Source organism: Oncorhynchus gorbuscha, linkage group LG19, assembly GCF_021184085.1.
Source record: "Oncorhynchus gorbuscha isolate QuinsamMale2020 ecotype Even-year linkage group LG19, OgorEven_v1.0, whole genome shotgun sequence".
Classification (NCBI taxonomy): domain Eukaryota; kingdom Metazoa; phylum Chordata; class Actinopteri; order Salmoniformes; family Salmonidae; genus Oncorhynchus; species Oncorhynchus gorbuscha.
In genome coordinates, this window is record NC_060191.1 from 13,958,029 (window position 1) to 13,979,063 (window position 21,035).

General features: G+C 40.7%; 2 protein-coding genes across 4 annotated transcripts; one reads left to right on the top strand and one right to left on the bottom strand.

The window, feature by feature from the left end:
* Positions 1-2,413: 2,413 nt before the first annotated feature.
* Positions 2,414-9,713, top strand: LOC124005983 (RWD domain-containing protein 1-like). 2 transcript variants are annotated; one of them, XM_046315630.1, is made up of 7 exons: positions 2,414-2,908; positions 3,171-3,182; positions 3,342-3,407; positions 3,601-3,731; positions 5,912-6,194; positions 8,227-8,289; positions 8,411-9,713. In XM_046315630.1, the coding sequence occupies exons 1-7, from the start codon at positions 2,836-2,838 to the stop codon at positions 8,521-8,523; spliced, it is 741 nt and encodes a 246-aa protein (XP_046171586.1). In that variant the 5' UTR covers positions 2,414-2,835; the 3' UTR covers positions 8,524-9,713. The 2 variants fall into 2 exon arrangements, with proteins under 2 accessions (XP_046171586.1, XP_046171587.1); XM_046315631.1 differs by lacking the exon at positions 3,171-3,182 and having other exon boundaries at positions 2,464-2,908.
* Positions 9,714-10,771: 1,058 nt separating this feature from the next.
* LOC124006374 (amine sulfotransferase-like) lies at positions 10,772-17,032 on the bottom strand. 2 transcript variants are annotated; one of them, XM_046316355.1, is made up of 7 exons: positions 16,740-17,032; positions 15,380-15,541; positions 13,244-13,452; positions 12,741-12,867; positions 12,385-12,479; positions 12,092-12,272; positions 10,772-11,422 (listed from the first exon to the last, which is right to left on the bottom strand). In XM_046316355.1, the coding sequence occupies exons 1-7, from the start codon at positions 16,765-16,767 to the stop codon at positions 11,289-11,291; spliced, it is 936 nt and encodes a 311-aa protein (XP_046172311.1). In that variant the 5' UTR covers positions 16,768-17,032; the 3' UTR covers positions 10,772-11,288. The 2 variants fall into 2 exon arrangements, with proteins under 2 accessions (XP_046172311.1, XP_046172312.1); XM_046316356.1 differs by lacking the exon at positions 16,740-17,032 and adding an exon at positions 15,632-15,735.
* Positions 17,033-21,035: the final 4,003 nt, after the last annotated feature.

Genomic DNA, 21,035 nt, shown 5'->3' on the forward strand with positions numbered 1-21,035 from the left:
ACACACACACACACACACACAAAATGGCCTTTTCTCATTTGGGAGAAAAGTCCATCCTCTTTCCTCCATCCTCTCTCCTCTGTGATCCGGAAACCGATAAGTGGTTGAGTGGTCGAGGAGAGTGCCAATTCAATAGTAAGCAAATGGAAGAGTGTCCTCTTCTCGATAGCCACATTTCATCGGAGTCATGTGTATCCTATCTGTAGTCCTTCGCGGAAGAGTTTTGAAATTTGCCAAACCCCTTTGAATCAGCTATTGTTTTCTCGAAGGACAAAAACATGTAAACGTTTAAAAACGACATGCTGCTTATCCTTTTATCTTTAAAATGGCTTGCACAGCTGGCTAAATGTGTTTTTATCACTTTACACATTTATTTTACGATTCCACCCCCTGTAAACGCAATTTGCCTGATGACGTGCAGTGGAGAAGGACTGTCCCATTTCAAACAAGCACATTTCCATTCACGTTCCCTCTCCTTGCCTCCTCTCCTCCTCCTTTTGTCACGCTCGTCGAAATGATGAGACCAAGGCGCAGCGTCAATAGAGTTCCACATATTTTTAATCAACTGAAACTCACCGAAACACCGACCGGTAACGCTACTACTGTGCACACAGGCACCTAACTGTAGACAAAATCCCACAACAGAAAGTGGGGAAAAAGGCCTGCCTAAATATGATCCCCAATCAGAGACAACGATAAACAGCTGTCTCTGATTGGGAACCATATCAGGCCAACATAGACATACAAAACCCCTAGACATACAAAAACGCTAGACATACAAAAACCTAGAGTACTCACCCTAGTCACACCCTGACCTAACCAAAATATAGAGAAAACAGAGATATCTAAGGTTAGGGCGTGACACCTTTGACCTTTTTTAAACGGAGGGGACAGAGGATCTGTGGTATAGAGGTGGTATACTCAAATTTTGTCCCAAATTTCCCAAATTATAAATCCCATATCGGTCTTTCACAGTCATGCCAATCCAAGCAATTAGGCTGTCAACTGAATCGGAAATTTACAGGGTTCTGTGAAAAGTCATATTTTTGTAATAGAAAAACCACAAAATGGGATGTTCTATGTCCATAACAATGCTTACACCACATCATTAAACCAGTTTTAAGGCTTGGGAAAAATTGAATAATTTTTTATTTCTGAGTGTAGTTACCCTTTAATTCAAGTGTGCAGGCACCTAGCATTGTTTGGCTAGCTTGTTTCTGTAGCACATGAGATGGAGTTTGCAAAACAAATGACCACTGGATTGATGCAAATAATCATGATATCATTCTGCCATTGGCTACTTTGTAGCTAGTTTTTGGGAAAGCCTTTCCATCTACCAGAAGACAGTTAGGTCTATCATTAGCATTGCTATATTTTTCCCTGTTGATTAATTGTTTGAAACCTGGACATTTTACTTCATATTATGAAGCAGGTCTTACCTTTCTTCAAAGTAGCCTATAGCCAAAATTCCACCTTAGAAACATGGAGGCAACCATTTTATAAAGACTTCCTCAAATGCGTTCTGCTGTTCTGTGGTTTCTTTCAACTTTCTTTCATTGTCTAGCAGCCAAAGGCATTATCCTAGTCATATTAGAAACCCATCCCATGATAGATGCTGCATCTTTAGATCTCCCCTCTTTCTAAATATCTAATGGATATTTTCATCTCTGTCCATGTGCGCATTTAAGAAAGGTGTATTCCTGCTAATTGTATTTAGGAACATTTGCGTGTAGGCCTTACTGCTGTGTGCACATTGCTGCGCCTAAAATATGAAGGAATAATAGTGTATCAACATAAGTTAAACATTATGATCTGTTGGATCAGCTTTATTAATTGATAAGGCATATCCCTCCATTACTTTGTATACCCAATGCACACTGAAAAATAAGTGTGTATATGGTAATACAGCGTATAACCTCCACTACACCACTGCAGAGGATGGAGGAGAGAGGATGCAGGACTTGAGCAAACCAATTGCAAAAAGGCCAATGACTACAGTATGAAGGAAAAGGCCAATGTCGATGGCCCTTTAAGAATTTACTAGACTAAAATCATATATTGAAGAAAAGTATAAAATATTTCATACATGAAACCGAACGAGTAATACTAATGAGTAGATAATAACGGAAAATGTATCCGTATCTAATAGATATAATTGCATAATTAGTCATTCGATTAGTAGACATTGTCAAACCAACCTTCTGTGATTCAGAGTGAGAACTAAAAAGGATTGCCGATGTAGTCGATCAACAGTGGGCCCACAGACAGATATTTCAGTGGATGCATAAATGTGAAGCATCCGGTTGGCGTTTCCACTCACTACCAAATGTAGTAGTGAGAGGAAGCCCACTGGCGCGCAGTGGGAGAAGATGGAACGAGATGTATTTTGGCCGATATTCTGCAAATCTTCTCATAAATTAAACATTTGATCTCAATGCAGTTTTCTGTTCCAAAAACTAGAATATGTTATGAACAGAACTGATTAAGTATTGTAGACTTCGCACTTTGTTTTACAAAATCACGCTGTTTAGTAGGAGTGCAAAGGCGAATTGAGTTATTGCGCACGTGCACTTCACAGAGTAGGCGTTTCCTAACGGAAATATGCCCAAATATATTAGAACGCGCCAATAGGATTTCGCTAGCGCATGCTTGGCTCTGCTCGCCTCCTTGCTTGTTCTGCCCACTATGACTAATTTATTCTCATTGGAAACGACGAGCTGGGGTCTATCTCGGTTTTATAAACATCTTTGGTGGGCCCTTCTGCTTCGAGCACGCACACGTCTGTGCCCTTTTGGATAACTTTGCTAGCTCATTGATGGACCATAGTAGAAGAAAATGACAGATTACGCCGAGGAGCAGCGAAACGAGCTGGAAGCTATAGAGTCAATTTACCCGGACTCGTTTACAGGTGAGTTTTCTGCGAGTCTGTCTCGGTTGGTTTCCAGGCTGGAGAACGCTAGCTAGCTAACTCAGGTTAGCATTGTGGTGCAAATTTAGCTGGCTAGCTAGTTAGCAAGCCAACAACCCTCAACATTTAGGAGAAATTGTTTTAGCTAACGATCACATAATGAAACGCCCTCGATCACCACACTCAAAGTTAGTCAGTGCCACTGCACTGTTAGCTAAACAAACTCAACTGCACTGACAGTGCCACACATCTTTCCATTCAGGCTCTCCAGTAGGTGAGTTGATCATAGTTAACATCTTCCACTTTTCAATAGTGAAATAATTTTAGAGCAACGGGATCCACTTTCTGTTAGAAATGTTTGCTTTTCATTAATTTGCATAACAATGATGTGACTGCTGTGCTGACTTTAATATTTGTTTTGGCCCTCCTGTAGTGCTATCAGAGATGCCCACCAGCTTCACCATCACTGTGACATCAGACGCAGGGGAAAACGATGAAAGTAAGCAGTAACCTAACCTATCACTCTCTTGCCCGAGTCTTGTGTAGATCTGTTGGGCAACACTAGCCTGGTCCCATATGACAAGTCAGTTGAGTTGACTAATTAAAGCATTTACGGATCTGGGACCTGGCTATGGTTTTACTACATTCATTGTTTGTTTATTTGTTAACCTAATACCTCTGTGTTATTGTAGCGATTGAAGTGACGCTACAGTTCACCTATGTGGAGAAATATCCCGATGAGGTGCCGCTGTGGGAGATATACTCCCAGGAGAACCTGGAGGATTCAGACGCAGAGGGCATCCTCACCTTACTGCAGCAGCAGGTCTGTTACACTCATGTGCACACACACTCACTCATAGGGCTGTTACGGTGACCGTATTACCGCCACACCGAGTCATGGTGGCAGTCCAATTCCATGTGACCGTTTAGTCACTGTAATTAGGCTTCTCCAAGCTCTGATGCTGCTCATGGTCATTAGTAGCCTATTAAACTTGATAACTGCCTTGTACTCTGCACTCTATTGTCCCTCAAGTCACTCTTGACATCAATGCAAATGTAATCGGAAATCAAATCAAATACTTCATGAGACCCCATGAGCTCATGTTGTGCAACATTTCTATAGACTATGCAATTGCATGATAAAACAGAGTGATGGCCTCTTAAATGGAGGCTCCCATCAGCTTTCTATAGGGTAGGACTACTATATTTATTTCTCAACCTTCCAAATATTAAGCACATTGCTTCTCTTTAAAACAGGAGTATAGCCTACCTGGGTGGCATGAAAATGAAAATGAACCACGGGAAAAGCGTCCTCCATTTGCTATTTAAGTGCATAGGTTACATATATTTTTCTCGCTGCCCCTGTTTTGAGACGGGTGCATAATTCCAAATCAAAACAAATTTCACATATATTATTTAGTATATGTAAACACTAGATTAAATCAAGAATAGTATGATGGGTGACAATATTAGCCTATCACTTGTGAATGATATCTCATCACTTGTGAATGATATCTCATCACTTGTGAATGATATCTCAATGATATCTCATCATCACACTTGTGAATGATATCTCATCACTTGTGAATGATATCTCATCACTCTCATCACTTGTGAATGATATCTCATCACTTGTGAATGATATCTCATCACTTGTGAATGATATCTCATCACTTGTGAATGATATCTCATCACTTGTGAATGATATCTCATCACTTGTGAATGATATCTCATCACTTGTGAATGATATCTCATCACTTGTGAATGATATCTCATCACTTGTGAATGATATCTCATCACTTGTGAATGATATCTCATCACTTGTGAATGATATCTCATCACTTGTGAATGATATCTCATCACTTGTGAATGATATCTCATCACTTGTGAATGATATTTTACATGCCGTAACCCATTGTGCCATTTTATTTAACTTATTTTGTACATAATGTTGCTGCTACTGTCTCTTATGTCCGAAAAATTACTTCTGGACATCAGAACTGGGATTACTCACCATGAACTGGAAGAAGCTTTTTCCTTTTAAGGAGTCCGACGAGAAAGATCTACTACTCTCCCGGAATAGACCCAGATCACAGACATTTGTGTGAAGAAAAGACAGAGGAAAAGGGGATGCAGATTGGGCTGCCTTTTGGGAATCTGTAGGCAAGCGAGTAAACTCCCACTGCCATCAATTGTACTTGCTGACATGCAATCATTGGGAAATAAAATTGATAACTTACGATTATCTGTGACATTAAGAACTGTAATATCATATGTTTCACTGAGTCGTGGCTGAACAACGACAATATAATATAGAGCTGGAGGGATTTTCACTGCACTGGCAGAACAGAGAAGCTACGTCTGGTAAGACGAGGGGTGGGAGTCTTTTTGTCAATAACAGCTGGTGCGCAATGTCTAATATTAAAGAAGTCTTGAGGTATTGCTCGCCTGAGGTAGAGTACCTTATGATAAGCTGTAAACCACACTATCTAGCCTCTGCCATGGAATTCTTAGCAAATGCTAAATGAACTAGAGTAGCCCACAGCCATATGGCATAGCCAGATCAGGGCCTAACATAAGGACAATGCAAAGTATGCTATTCTGTTCTTCTGAAATAGACTACATTTTCTTCATGTCATGTTTCTTTAGACCTGTCTAAAAATGAATGGATTTATTGTGATGGTGAAGGCTATAATACATGGATTAATTATACTTTTAAAAATGTAGTTCTGAAGGTCTGCACCAGTAGATTGTAGGCTATGTGTGGAAGACAGGAGATGCTAAATGTGTTAATTAATGGTCAATTACCGTGAGTGAGGCCGGAAGTTATTTGCTTTACAATCACCGGCTGACAGCCCTACTTACTCTCGCACAGTCTGTCTGTTCCACCATCCTCGCCTTACTGCAGCTCTGTATGTTTGTTTGTCCGTCTGTCTCTCTCCGTCTTGTCTTTTCCGCCTTACTCCGCAATGAAAGGGCTTACATCTGTTTTTATTTTTCTAGGCTGAGGAAAACCTAGGAATGGTGATGATATTCACCCTAGTTACAGCAGTTCAGGACAAACTGAATGAATTAGTCGACGAGATAAAAAACAGAAGAGAGGAAGAGAAGAGGCGAAAAGAGGAGGCAGCGGAAGAGGCTGAGAAGGTGCTCTTCCAAGGAACAGTGGTCACCATCGAGAACTTCCTGTCATGGAAAGCCAAGTTTGAGCTGGAGATGGCTGAGTTGAGGAGGAAACGGCAGAAAGAGGAGGAGCAGCAGCAGGCTGGGAAGATTAAACTTACAGGTATGTCTATACCACCCCCAAACCCCTCTTTATCCCCAACCATCTGGATTAGTGTTGAGTAATGGGAACCTGGTTACTGAGACTTACTGGGACCACTCTCTTTTCCCAGGATAAATAACTGAGACACTGGTATATTATTTTAAATGATTTCTATGAACAGCTTGGCGTGAAATGGAACTATTAAGTGATATGCAAAGTCTAAATCCGTCTTCTCTATGGCCTCTGTATGATAACTCCTCCGTGTTCAGAGTGGGGACAGACAACCCATCTCCGTATGGAGCGCAGTTCACAGTGCATGTAGACCTATCATCTCATCATGGTACATTTTCTTCTAGTGATAGGCTATTTTAAAACTAGTGTTCTATCGCTTGAAGATCATTGTACTCTCTTGCAGTCTTTCTCTCACTCTCTCATCTTGAACTCAATTCAAATTGCATCCAAAATAGATGTCCTAACCTACCCATTTATGGTCATAAATTAATATAATATAATAATAATAATAAATTCATAAATTCAACGCAGTATTAGCCTTATATTTAGCTAATTTAATGATGGGTTATGCATAATAATCTTCTAACTCATAGCCTCTGTGTCTTGCGCAATAAGCATGCATCGGTCCGCCCCTGGCCTCTCTCCTTTCCCATGCAGGAAAAGCTAGACATGATTTTTCGTAGCATTTCTTATACCAATAGACGATTCGGAGACAATCTCTTTTTTGCTGAAAGTTGAATACAGCAGCCAATAAAACTCACAGGTAGTTTGAAATAAGTCCATGTGTGATGCCAGTAGGATATAGCAGTTATTTGTTCAGACCCATAACCATTCAATCTTCTTGAAGAGAAGTGAAAGCCTTCTGCATCTAATTCTAGTCCTGTATTATTCAAGGATGTCTTCAGAATGAAAACTTCTTTAACTGTTGATTCATTCCTTCCTCGCTTTCAACAATAGAGAAAGAGGTAGGTTATAATTTGGGGAAATATTATGAAACTGAGTGTGTGTATGTATGTATGTATACATACATACATACATACATACATACATACATACATACATACATACATACATACATACATACATACATACATACATACATACATACATACATACATACATACATACATACATACATACATACATACATACATACATACACACATACATACACATACATACATACATACATACACACACACACACACACACACACACACACACACACACACGTGTGTGTGTGTGTATGCGTCAGCCTACTAATTATACAAACGGACCCTATTATATTTCAATCAAATTTGCAGGCCACGTGCTACTCATTAAATGTATTTTAATGTATGGCTCATCCGGCTCAGGTAGCATTAGGCTTGAATTTTCAATCAAAGCTCTAAACAAATCCTCTAAACAAATCCAGACGGGCCTATTTATATGCTTCTTGATGTTTTTGAATGGCACTTATGGTTTTGGCGGGAAATACCGGGTTACTGGAAGAAAAGTGATTAATTCTAGGGATAGAACATTTGTAAAATACCAGGAAAATATTCAACCCTAACATGGATGCTACATCTCTGCCAACATGTACAGTCCGAATCTAAACCAAAGTTTTTATTTTTATTTAACCAGAATAAGTCCATTGGGTCTTTTGCCAGGGAGACCTGGCCAAGAAAAAGGCAGCAGTCAATACAACATTTCAAAATGTAAAACACGATCCGGCCTACAGGAAACATTTTCACTCCTGAACATGGTTAGTTAATCACATGCCTCTAGTGCACAGTAGGAAACTGTAGTCTTAATTTGGTAATGACCCTGGGGACTTTAGGTAGCAAACATCTTGAAGACCATGTCTAGTAACTGCTAGTGGTGAAGGAGAGTATGCTACAGAGGTAGAGGGAGTTTGCCCAGAAGGACTTCATATGAACACATACCAATGTAGCTGTCAGTGCATGTAAAGCGAGGTATCAAATGGTGGGCTGGACAAGGTTCAATGGTTGAATGTCTTGACATTTGTACATTAACACTTTTTTTCTTCTCTCTCTACCAGGAAAAAAGCTATTTGAGACCGATCACAATCTTGACACATCAGATATACAGTTCCTGGAAGATTGTAAGTAATAGCGGAGTGATACAACTGTAGTGTGTGCATGTCTGATTGAAGAGAAGTATGGAGATTAGCGAGGGGATCTGTAAAAGGTTGTACAATAACTTTGCTCTTCCCTCCCTTTCAGCTGGAAACAGTGTTGAAGTGGACGAGTCCCTCTTCCAGGACCTTGAGGAACTCGACCTGGATGAAGACGACCCTGACTTTGACCCTCTGGCACTGGGCAGTGATGAGGACTGAACGAGGAAGAAGGCAGACCTGTTTTCAAATACTATTTAAAATACTTTGAGCATTTGCTCTAGCCTGCTTGGAGTGCCAGATCGGTGGGGATTGCAGTGTTGTGACTATATTATTGGTTCCATTGCGCCTGGCAAGCACAATCAAGCCCAGAAGAAAGCATTTGAAATGATTTCAAATAGTATTTGAAACCAGGTCTGGTCCCAGATCATCTTTATTGCATTCACATTGTGCTGCACAGATTCAGATCCCTCAACGACTGGAGAAGTGTTTTGCATCTCAGGAATGACATCAATTTGATATAGAATTCTTCTGAGATGCGCAGCACGACTGTAATATTTACGACTTTGAATGCAACCGATACTAACAGGAGGGGATCATCACAGGAAGGGAAGTCACTGTATGTAACCAAGCCTAGAGAAGAAAGACATCCAATAACACCCACATTTATGTTTTAGACATGAGCTATAACTCCAGTTGGCTGTAAACACAATCACCTCAAGGCATTTATACACCCTGGTCAATTAATTGATTTATACCCTGATGCCATTAAAGATGCACTATGCAGAAATCTCTGCCATTTCCTGGTTGCAAAAATTCTAGTTTGCTTAATTTCAGTTTGTGACAAAACAAGCAAGTATAGTGTAGAGAATCATTGTACCATCTAAACTGCTGTGAAATGTCTCTTTCATAAACTGGTGTACAAAACTGAAAAATGCAATAAAACTTAAACAGGAAGCATAGAAATAGCACATATCTACTGCTTCATAGACTTGCTTTCAATAAGAATGAAAGATCTATCATTTGCATTTCTATGAATGCTGTGTTGAGTACTTTTCTTGGATGTGGGGGACTAAAGACTTGACATACATCACTTCATTTAGATAATAGGGAATAAGTGCTTGTCGGCTTGGATTTCACAAGACAGTTGTAAAACTGGCCCACAGAGGGCAGCAGCACTTTGTTACAGAAAACCTTCAAGACACTGGTTGAATTCACTGTTTCCTTATTCAATCACATACAGCTAAAATGAGTCAAGACATTTGCTTTTTTAAATGTATTTTAATTCTTTAAACATTTAATACTTTTTTTATACACATTAAAAACTGACTGAAACCATGTGGGTACAGTGCATGAGAAGTTACTGTACACTTGCCAAACTATTTTTCCCTCCAAATAAAAAATGTACATTGTTTTATAGATACATTTTGGATTGATAGCTACTACAGTGAACCAAAATATAAATGCAACAATTTAAAATATTTTACTGAGTTACAGTTCATATAAGGAAATCAGTCAATTGAAAAATTAATTAGGCCTAATCTATTGATTTGCATGACTGGGAATACTGATATGCATCTGTTGGTCACATACCTTCAAAAGAAAAGGTAGGGGCGTGGATCAGAAAACCAGTCAGTATCTGGTATGATCACCATTTACTTCATGGAGAGCAACAGCTCCTTCGCATAGAGTTGATCAAGCAGTTGAAATGTTGTCCCACTCCTTTTCAATAGCTGTGCAAAGTTGCTGGATATTGGCAGGAACTGGAACACGCTGTCATACGTTGATCCAGAGCTTCCCAAACCTGCTCAATGGGTGACATATCTGTTGAGTATGCAGGCCATGGAAGAACTGGGACATTTTCAGCTTCCAGGAATTGTGAACATCCTTGCAACATGGGGCTGTGCATTACCATTCTGAAACATGAGGTGATGGTGGCGGATGAATGGCAATGGGCCTCAGGATCTCGTAATGGTATCTGCGTTAAAATTGCCATCGATAAAAATGTAATTGTGTTTGTTGGCCGAAGCTTATGCCTGCACATACCATAACCCCGCCATGGGGCATTCTGTTCAAACGTTGACAAACCCCACACAATGCAATACACGCCGTCTGCCCGGTACTTTTGAAACCGGGATTAATTTGTGAGGAGCATACTTCTCCAGTGTGCCAGTGGCCATCAAAGGTGAGCATTTGCCCACTGAAGTTAGTTATGACGCCAAACTGCAGTCAGGTCCAAGACACTGGTTGGGACAACATTTACATTTAAGTCATTTAGCAGACGCTCTCGAGCACACAGATGAGCTTCCCTGAGACGGTTTCTGACAGTTTGTACAGAAATTCTTTGGTTGCGTAAACACAGTTTTATCAGCTGTCCAGGTGGCTGGTCTCAGACCATCCCACAGGTGAAGAAGCCAGATGTGGAGGTCCTGGGCTGGCATGGTTACACGTGGTCTGAAGTGAGGTCAGTTGAACGTACTACCAAATTCTCTAAAACGGGGGGGTGGCTTATGGTAGAGAAATTACCATTCAACACCTCTGGTGGACATTCCTGCAGTCAGCATGCCAATTGCACACCCTCAACTTGAGACCGGTGGAAAGATTATTTTGACAAAGGAAAAATGCTCACCAACAGGGATGTAAACACGTGTACAAAATTTGAGAGAAATAAGCTTTTTGTGCCTATGGAAAATTTCTGGGATCATTTATTTCAACTCAACTCTCTTATTTCCCACCATAATTTGCAAATTAATTCATTAAAAATCCTACAATGTGATTTTCAGGATTTTTTTCCTTCTCATTTTGTCTGCCATTGTTGAAGTGTACCTATGATAAATTACAGGCCTCATCTCTTTAAGTGGGAGAACTTGCACAATTGGTGGCTGACTAAATACTTGTTTTGCCCCACTGTAGGTGACCCCCAAAAAATACTTAGGGGGCCTGCCCAAGGATTTTAAAAATCCCTGAAAGACGTGACTATGATGTCATCACGTGGCACTATTGATGTCATTTATGTCCCACACAAATGAGAGGGGCAGGTCCCACATCTTCTCCTGGAAGGCACTGTCAAATCTCTCGCTCTGTGCAACAGTGAAATGGTTCTTCCAGTCCCCAATGGTCCCTGTCAAGAGTGTGGATGGAAATCAGTCAATAATATAAAATAGTATTAAATGGCAATTCCACCACTTTTCAACATCTCCAGCACAATACCAGTGTACGTACATATGTGAAAATGGCACATTTCTACATTTCGTATAAAAACATCTAAGGTTAAAAAGTTCTACCCGATAGCATCCAACACTGAGACTCGTGGTGACGTTGGGAGCAAGAAAATACCCTCCCTCTGGCTATAAACTTGTTGTAAATCAGTTTTCTACTTTTAATCCTACCCTGTGATGTGACAGATTTTTTTTTAAACAATAGGACCGTAGCTTTTTAACGTGCCGTTTTCACATATGTAGTAGAGATCATTAATATGAGGTTGAAAAGTGGCGGAATTGCCCTTTAAGATAAATTATCAATTTAAATTGTCCTTTAGATTTGCACAAATTATAATCCAGATGGTTGTATATCTATCGGAACATTGGTTCAGTGTAAATGTGTGGGGGCCAGGTGTTACAAGTGTAGTACTGTAAGCCCTTTGTGATTGCTCTTAATAATATGCAGCTTGTGCAATGGCCTCTCTGAATCACACAACAAAAAATCCTCATACCAAAGTGTATTGATAAGGACACAGGCGACCATTCTGTTATCACGTTATATTATGACTTAGAAGGTGTGACGTGCATACCTTTCCTCATAAACGTGCCCTTGTTGTGGTCAAGCAGGGAGTCGGGCACTGTCTTGTAGTTAGCCTGTGGGTTCTGTTTCATGGTTCTAAAGGTGCTGTGTTCCACCACACTGGCCATCTGCTCCTCTGTCAAATCCTTCCCTAGAAACCTGCACATCCTCTCCACCATGGAGCACAGGTCCTGCAACACAAACACCGTTCATGCTTTGAGACTCATGTAAACTCACAAGCCAACTCCGAGTACAGGACAGGATGGACAAGTAGATGGACAGGTAGGTTTCCACTGTTGGTACCTTGATCATCTCTTCATATGTGATGTACAGGAAGTTCATGTTGTCTCTATTAGCGTACCACGTCTTGATGTGCTCAAACCAACAGTTCCCAAAAACTGCAACACACACAGCAAAGACTCAAATGGATACTTCATACCCAGCCTACCACCATGAAAGCACAGCTGAACCTAAGGATACTACAGGCAAAAGTGTTTCGAAGGTTTTCGACAACATTAATTTCAAAATAATCACAATTAAAGTGTTGTTGGCTAGTGCCAACTCCCCATAGAAAATATATAAAATACATACTTGGCTTTGAACATCATGTACAAAATGCATAGTCCTTAAACAGGACCAACGGCTCACATTCTTCTTACCTTTCCCTTCCATGAATTTCTCAAAGAAATCATTGAAGTCCTTCGGTGTCTCCAGCATGGCTGCATATTTGTGGAAGTGGTAATAGGACACGAGAACATCCTTAGGGTTTCTGGCCACATAGATCACCTTAGGGAAGCAAGGTCATACTGCATATCAATAGATTGACTATAAAAAAAACTAGATCAATATCAGTAGTAATACTTTAATGAAAGTTATCCAGAAGGTAATGATTTATAGTGATAGACTTCGGGTAACACTTCAAGCCTACAGGTATTATGCATTCTAAGACTTATAATCAGCATGTATACCGACCATTTAGAGTATTTTGATACATAGAGATATAATATATTAAAATCCTTAAAGCATTATAAAGGCTCATACATAACAAAAATACAGCATTATACCTGCAGGCTAACACCAATACCAAAGTGCTAATTATGAAGTGCTAATACCACAGAATAATACCCAAGTGTTACCAAAATGAGCCTTGCATTCCACTGACCTTTCCCCTCTTTTGTCTGACGGCGAGCGGCATGAACTTGTACTGCAGGTGGGTGACCCGTAGCCTGGGGGAAGGGGTGGCGTTAAACTCCTTCTCACTGCCAATCAGCTCGATCCATGGGACGCGCTGCGCGTTGAGATGCTCTGTGTTTGGAGTGACGTCACCTTTGGCTTCTATCAGAGTCAGAATCTGCTGCATCCAGATCGTCCCTGTCAATCACAGCAGAGTGGACACTCCAGGTCACCCAGAGGTCATTTCAATTCATTTTAAACATGAATTGTCCATGCAGGGACAATATGGCAAGTCAGTCCTACCATAGAACGTACAATACTGGATAGCTTAGCCCTTTCACCTCACTACCTTGATTTGATAACAGCCACACACTGTTTAACTGACAATTCAGGGGTTATTTTGATGTGGGAAAATGTAGTAAACTTTTATTTCTCAGGGATTCTACACTACATGACCAAAAGTATGTGGACACCTGCTTGTCAAACATCTCATTCCATAATCATGGGGCATTCATTTGGAGTTGGTCCCCTTTTGCTGCTATAACAGCCTCCACCCTTCTGGGAAGGCGTTCCACTAGATGTCGGAACATTGCTGCGGGGACTTGCATTCATTCAGCCACAAGAGCCTTAGTGAGGTCGGGCACTGATGTTGGCCGATTAGTACTCGCTTGCAGTTGGCGTTCCAATTCATCCCAAAGGTATTCGTTGGGGTTGAGGTCAGGGCTCTGTGCAGGCCAGTTAAGTTCTTCCACACCGATCTCGTCAAACCATTTCTGTATGGACCTCGCTTTTTTCACAGGTGCATTGTCATGCTGAAACAGGAAAGGGCCTTCCCCAAACTGTTGCCACAAAGTTGGAAGCACAGAATTGTCTACAATGTTATTATATGCTGTAGCGTTAATATTTCCTTTCACTGGAACTAAGGAGCCTGGCCCAAACCATGAAAAACAGCCCAATACCATTATTCCTCCTCCACCAAACTTTACAGTTGGCACTATGTATTAGGGCAGATAGTGGTCTCCTGGCATCCGCCAAACCCAGATTTGTCCGTCAGACTGCCAGATGGTGAAGCGTGATTCGTTAAAAAAAAGAAAGTGTTTCCACTAATCCAGAGTCCAATGGTGGCGAGCTTTACACCACTCAAGCCGACGCTTGGCATTGCGCATGGTGATTTTAGGCTTGTGTGCCACTACTCGGCCATGGAAACCCATTTCATGTCGCTCCTGACAAACAGTTTTTGTGCCGATGTTGCTTCCAGAGGCAGTTTGGGACTCGGTAGTGACTGTTGCAAACGAGGACAGACGATTTTTACGTGCTACGTGCTTCAGCACCCTGCGGCCCCGTTCTGTGAGCTTGTGTGGCCTACTTCTTCGCAGCTGAGTTGTTGTTTCTCCCAGACGTTTCCACTTCACAATAGCAGCACCAGAAACTCTAGCAGGGCAGAAATTTGACGAACTGACTTGTTGGAAAGGTCTCATCCTATGACGGTGCCACATTGAAAGTCACTGAGCTCTTCAGTAAGGCCATTCTACTGCCAATATTTGTCTATGACGGTTGCATGGCTGTGTGCTCTGTTTTATACACCTGTCAGCAACGGGTGTGGCTGAAATAGCCAAATCCACTCATTTGAAGGGGTGCCCAAATACTTGTATATATAGTGTATTTGAATGTGGACATTGCCTACCGTCACTGTGCTACTCCTGCACTGATATGGTGCTTATGGGACATGGTGTCTGTTACACTTTAATCTAGCCTGGTTAAACCATTGTTTTCAGCCAAGGATAACTGGGCATGCAGCATTCCACTTAATATAAGGATGCAGGCAAGGTTCTGCGCAGGGAGATAAGTGAAAAATACTATTTTTGGGGGTTTAAAAACTAGGACATTTCTTTCACTTATCTGGGCTGCTGGACTGATATAGGTCGAGAACAGAGCCCACTAACAGATAAGAAAAGTAAACTCACTGAACGAGATCTACTCAGTTGAGCTGATAAACTGTGTTAGAGGACCTTATAGGAAGAGATGAAAAGAGCTATGCAGGCATGTTTTAAAGGCAGTAAACTGCTTTAAAAGCGCTAATCTGGGTATTCTAGGTAAGTATATCCGTGCTGTCTCCAGTACTCACCTGACTTGGGATAAGTGACAACGAATATGTCGGAGTCTCGGATCTCCCAGTTCTGGATCTGGTCGACCTCGTCGGGAGAGTGGACCCCATTGATCAGGTTGAAGTTCCTGTGAGGAACCAGCATATAGTCCAGAACCTGGGGTTCAGTGGAATCCAAATGATCTGAGAAGACAAGACATAATCAAAGGCCCACTCATTCAAACAATCTGGATCTGTGTAAGCATTAACACACAACAGGGAATAACCATTCACCTCCAGTCATGTGAGAAGGCACGAGGCCGAAGTCCTACTCATCTAAAGTTGAAACACTGTGCTTGATTAGACAAAAATCTGAAATAAACACCCCAAAAGCCCAGTAAATAAAGTTGTTATTCCAAACAAATGTTTATATAGCTATCAGATCACAGGGAGTCTGGAGGAAGTCAAGTGGAAATGTTTAAAGGGGAAATCTGGGATTGGAAAAACAACTGGTAAACAGCTGAGGGTTGGGGCTGGAGAAATGTAAACAAACAGAGCCATGGATGCAAGGACTGACCATTAATGATATCAAAATGATAGTTATGAAACCATATAAGGTTTGTTTAGAATAACATTGTTATTCTAAACAAATAACACTATTTTGGCTTCTGGTGGGGTGAAACAGTTGACCTAAGCTCATGAGGCATTTAAAAGTTGTATTCTTCATGAAGCAACTGCTACATGCCATTAACTCAAAAGTCCTAAAATGTATGTAACAATCCCAGCTTGCCCCTTTAACAAAAAGGAGACATTGAATAACTCTCAAGTACCTATCAACAAAGCCTGGGCACAAAAAAAGTATTCCTATGAAGGACTAGCAAATATTGCAGTAAATATAAATAGTGGGTTTGCTGTGCAACAATGCATTTCTATCTGTAAATCCTGGAGGGGCAGAGAGCATGTTGTTCTGTTCACAGGCTGGTCTGAATCACAAACAAAAAAAAGTAGCCTAGTTTGTGTCCATCAAGCTCAAGCATTGTCCACCATTCATGGTCCTCTATAATCCTTTCGATGCTTAAAGGGTGAGACAGATCTTGCATGCAACAGTGCATAATATATATGCCTGTATACAGTAATGTACACTTCAGATATGAAAACATGTCTCTTAAGAGGTTCCAAATATGAATACATCAACAAATAATTACACACATATGTATTACACATAGAAAACAAAAATAATGACTTTCTAACTATACCACTCAGTTTCTGGTATAATATTCAAGTAACATGATAAAATGGCAATACAAGGGTAGGCACTGTATTCTGCAATAGGCAATATAGCAACCTATTTGAACTCCAACTATAACTCCACGCACTGCACAGAGCGCGCAGTATTCCCTACCTGTCTTTGTACGGATGGAAGTTGTCATTGTATGCCAATGTCACAAAATCCACAATCGCGGTAGGCTACTATGAAATCCCTGGCCCCGGGGAGTTTCTTGCAGTCAATTCACAACTGTTCTGAAAAATACGGGTTTATGATGGATAGCGGGCAGCTCTGTGTGCAATGCGCCCCCGAATATCACCTACTGTCCCAATAGAAGACACGCAGAAGACAAACACACGTTTCCGCGTTTTTTTAAAATTCACGTTGTGCTAGAGGACTACTGATGGTTTATACAATTTAAGCGCGTTCACAGCATTAGGGAATTTGTGTAACCTTGTCCACAGGACCACGCTGCGCGGGCGCACGTCAGATTGATTTGCGCTTTTTAAACACAGCGTTTCAGAGTCCATATAATGTGGCATATTTGACATCCCTCATGACCGATGAAAAACGGGAGAACGATTTTGATTAAGCTACAGAGGAAATCCGGTATTCTTAACTAGTTTGTTTTACTGAGAAAATTAACGGAGAAACATTTTTGTGAGGCCAAATTCATTATTGTTTTGTCAACATGTTGCGCAATCACTCTAACACACACTTTCCACCCTGTCCGACAGAGTGGTGTGGCGAAAAATTATTCTGGTGCTGTAGTCTTTCCTGTTCTGGTAACCTAACCAGGTACAACTCAGGACCTTATACGGTATGGCGTGATTAATCTGTTGTAAAAAGGTTTGGATTCTTTACATACAATAGAAATAAGCGGAATCATTTTTATGTAATTAATTTCATTATTCTTTTGGCCAAATTTCATATACACAAATGTAAATTTACAAACATAAAACCACATTTTCGTACCCTACAAAAAGAAATGGAACTGTATATTAAGACGGTTAAATGCTCTACTAACAAAAAAGCTGTTAGAATTGTAAGTATATGCATGTCCCTTAAGGTCCTTGTGTAATTGTAATGTGATATTGTACCCCCTAGCTCGATTGTCTATTGTTCGTAATCTATGTATGCTTGTGTTCGCTCATGTGCTTTATGTATTGATTTGATATTAATAAATAAAAAATATGGGCTTTGATGGGACCCGTTTTTATAATCAGGTCATATGGTTTTAAAAAAAAAACACGAATGTCCTTGGAAGATGAAAACACTATCAAACTGCAGCAATCTTGTACTTTACATATTAATTATATTTTAAAGAAAGACTAAGGTTGTTTCCCATACACAGAGAAAGCAACATGATTGGACAAAGCTTTCTGTATGCGGGTTTGTTGCTTCATGTAGTCCCGCCCTATGCAACTCTAGGCCTAATTAACATTGACTCAGTCTGTTAGGTTTATCAATTAATTCCAGTTAATAATTTTGGATTGAAAAAGTCTAGGTAGTCTAGTCAGTTCAAGTTTCAATATAAACCACATTTGATCCAATTCACATTTTCTCACAAATTGATGATAAATACACAACGTTACCGCTTCCTTTACCCTGGCCAGAATGACGGCGCATAATAAGGCTAGATTATGCAGCTGCAGCCATTAGAAGCCTACAGTTGATCATACTGAAGAAGAAAAAATGGTTTCCATGCAATACAACATGTCAGATCGCTAATGTTTAAGTGTATATGCTGATACATTTATGGAAGAGTTTTGGCTTGTCTAGTGTGATGTGTTATCAGGTTTGCTAAATAAATACCAGAGGAAGTGGAGACTGCCGTAAGCTTTATGCCGTTGTGTCCAGCCCGCGTGACCTGCGATTTCTGTGAATGTGAATGGTTAAGGCATGCAAAGAGCCTGTAGCAGCACTCCAGCGTGAAGGATAGAGAACTTGTCGAGTTGACAAATCACGAGGCAAATCAGTCTAAAATACAGCACTTTCCCCCTCTTTTTAACGTTTGATATATTTTATTAAACTTAATCAAAAATGGTGATTGAAGAGTGTTGTGGTAAATGCCATCTCACCACGTGTTCTGGCTGCCCTGCCATGCATGGACCCTAATACTGCTGATGGACTCATATTTTGTTAGAGGACAATGAACCATAAAAATAACCTTTCACCAGTTTGTGCAATTTCTCTAATATGACAGTACTATATGTCCAATACATACAATACATATTTATTTTCAGTAGAACTGATAAGGACATGCAAAGTCGCAATCCACACAACTGTCAGTTATCAGTGAGCTGTCACATTGCTGAGAGGGCATGGACAGAGGCTTGGAGGAAAGAATGTACCAGAGAAGTTCCTTCAACCAACCCACAGACTGCAGTCCTACCAGTTCAATAGTAATTAGAGCATTACAGTCGGTGGCCTGGGAATAATATGTATTACAGAATGTCCTTTTCACCAGCAACTTAAAACAAATATCTGTCCTATTCTCACAGTAGTGATCGTGTGGCCAGGTGACTTTCCAGGAGGGTGTGTGTCTTCTGTGTTTGTGAGAGAGTATATGTGTGTGTATCTGTTTCATTGAAGCCGCACGTACCCAGAGGGCCCTGGCCCCCAGATACTGTAAGAAGATAAAAGCTGTGGAATGTTCCTCCTCAATTGGAACAGGACAGAAGGTTAAAGTGTGACTCAACACTAAATCATCAGTGGTCTCTATGTCTCCCCATGTAACCAGACTCATGTTTGAGAAAAGGGAGAACTACTTGGTCTTGTTTTCTGATTTGACAATACATGAGGGGCTGGTCTATTCCTACTTCTAGTGAAAGAGTGTGGGGCAAAGATTCACCAGGCGTCACTCCATGGATGCACTCCGTTTATGATATATATATTACACACACACACACACACACACACACACACACACACACACACACACACACACACACACACACACACACACACACACACACACACACACACACTACCATTCAAAAGTTTGGGGTCACTTAGAAATGTTCCATGAAAACACATGAAATTAGTTGCAAAATGAATAGGAAATATAGTCAAGACGTTGACAAGGTTATAAATAATGATTTTTAATTGAAATAGTGTCCTTCAAACTTTGCTTTCATCAAAGAATCCTCCATTTGCAGCAATCGCAGCCTTGCAGACCTTTGGCATTCTAGTTGTCAAGTTGTTGAGGTAATCTGAAGAGATTTCACCTCATGCTTCCTGAAGCACCTTCCACAAGTTGGATTGGCTTGATGGGCACTTCTTACGTACCATACGGTCAAGATGCTCCCACAACAGCTCAATAGGGTTTAGATCCGGTGACTGCTAGGCACTCCATTATAGACATAATACCAGCTGACTGCTTATTCCCTAAATAGTTCTTGCATAGTTTGGAGCTGTGCTTTGAGTCATTGTCCTGTTTTAGGAGGAAATAGACTCCAATTAAGCGCCGTCCACAGGGTATGGCAATGGCGTCCACAGGGTATGGCAAAATGGAGTGATAGCCTTCCTTCTTCAACATCCCTTTTACCCTGTACAAATCTCCCACTTTACAATATTCAAAGCACCCCCAGACCATGACATTGCCTACACCATGCTGGACAGACAGCGTCAAGCCCCCGTCCAGTATCTTTTCATTTTTTCTGCGTCTCACGAATGTCCTTCTTTGTGATCTGAACACCTCAATCTTAGAGTCGTCTGTCCATAATGCTTTTTTCCTCTATCCAGTGTCTGTGTTTTTTTGCCCATCTTAATCTTTTCTTTTTATTGGCCAGTCTGAGATATGGCTTTTTCTTTGCAACTCTGCCTAGAAGGCCAGCATCCTGGAGTCGCCTTTTCACTGTTGACATTGAGACTGGTGTTATGCGGGTACTATTTAATGAAGCTGCCAGTTGAGGACTTGTGAGGCAGCTGTTTTTCAAACTAGACACTACTTGTCCTCTTGCTCAGTTGTGCACCAGGGCCTCCCACTCTTTCTATTCTGGTTAGAGACAGTTTGCACTGTTCTGTGAAAGGAGTAGTAGACAGCGTTGTTCGAGATCTTCAGTTTCTTGGCAATTTCTCGCATGGAATAGCCTTCATTTCTCAGAACAAGAATAGACTGACAAGTTTCAGAAGAAAGTTATTTGTTTCTGGCCATTTTGAGCCTGTAATCGAACCCACAAATGCTGATACTCCAGATACTGAACTAGTCTAAAGGCCACTTTTATAGCTTCTTTAAATCAGCACAACAGTTTTCAGCTGTGCTAACATAATTGCAAAAGAGTTTTCTAATGATAAATTAGCCTTTTAAAATGCTAAACTTGGATTAGCTAAGATAATGTGCCAGTGGAACACAAGGAGTGATGGTTGCTGATAATGGGCCTCTATACGCCTATGTAGATATTCCATTAAAAATCAGTCAATCTATAA

What these genes read in the sequence shown, in the direction of transcription:
- LOC124005983 (XM_046315630.1), top strand. Translation starts at nt 2,836, where the DNA reads ATGACAGATTACGCCGAGGAGCAGCGAAACGAGCTGGAAGCTATAGAG. An exon ending in TGGGAAGATTAAACTTACAG is followed by an intron (nt 6,195 to 8,226) that starts GTATGTCTATAC and finishes TCTCTCTACCAG; the next exon opens with GAAAAAAGCTATTTGAGACC. An exon ending in TATACAGTTCCTGGAAGATT is followed by an intron (nt 8,290 to 8,410) that starts GTAAGTAATAGC and finishes CCTCCCTTTCAG; the next exon opens with CTGGAAACAGTGTTGAAGTG.
- LOC124006374 (XM_046316355.1), bottom strand. Translation starts at nt 16,767, where the DNA reads ATGACAACTTCCATCCGTACAAAGACAG. An exon ending in TTCCATCCGTACAAAGACAG is followed by an intron (nt 15,542 to 16,739) that starts GTAGGGAATACT and finishes TTGTCTTCTCAG; the next exon opens with ATCATTTGGATTCCACTGAA. An exon ending in TCAGACAAAAGAGGGGAAAG is followed by an intron (nt 12,868 to 13,243) that starts GTCAGTGGAATG and finishes TGCTTCCCTAAG; the next exon opens with GTGATCTATGTGGCCAGAAA.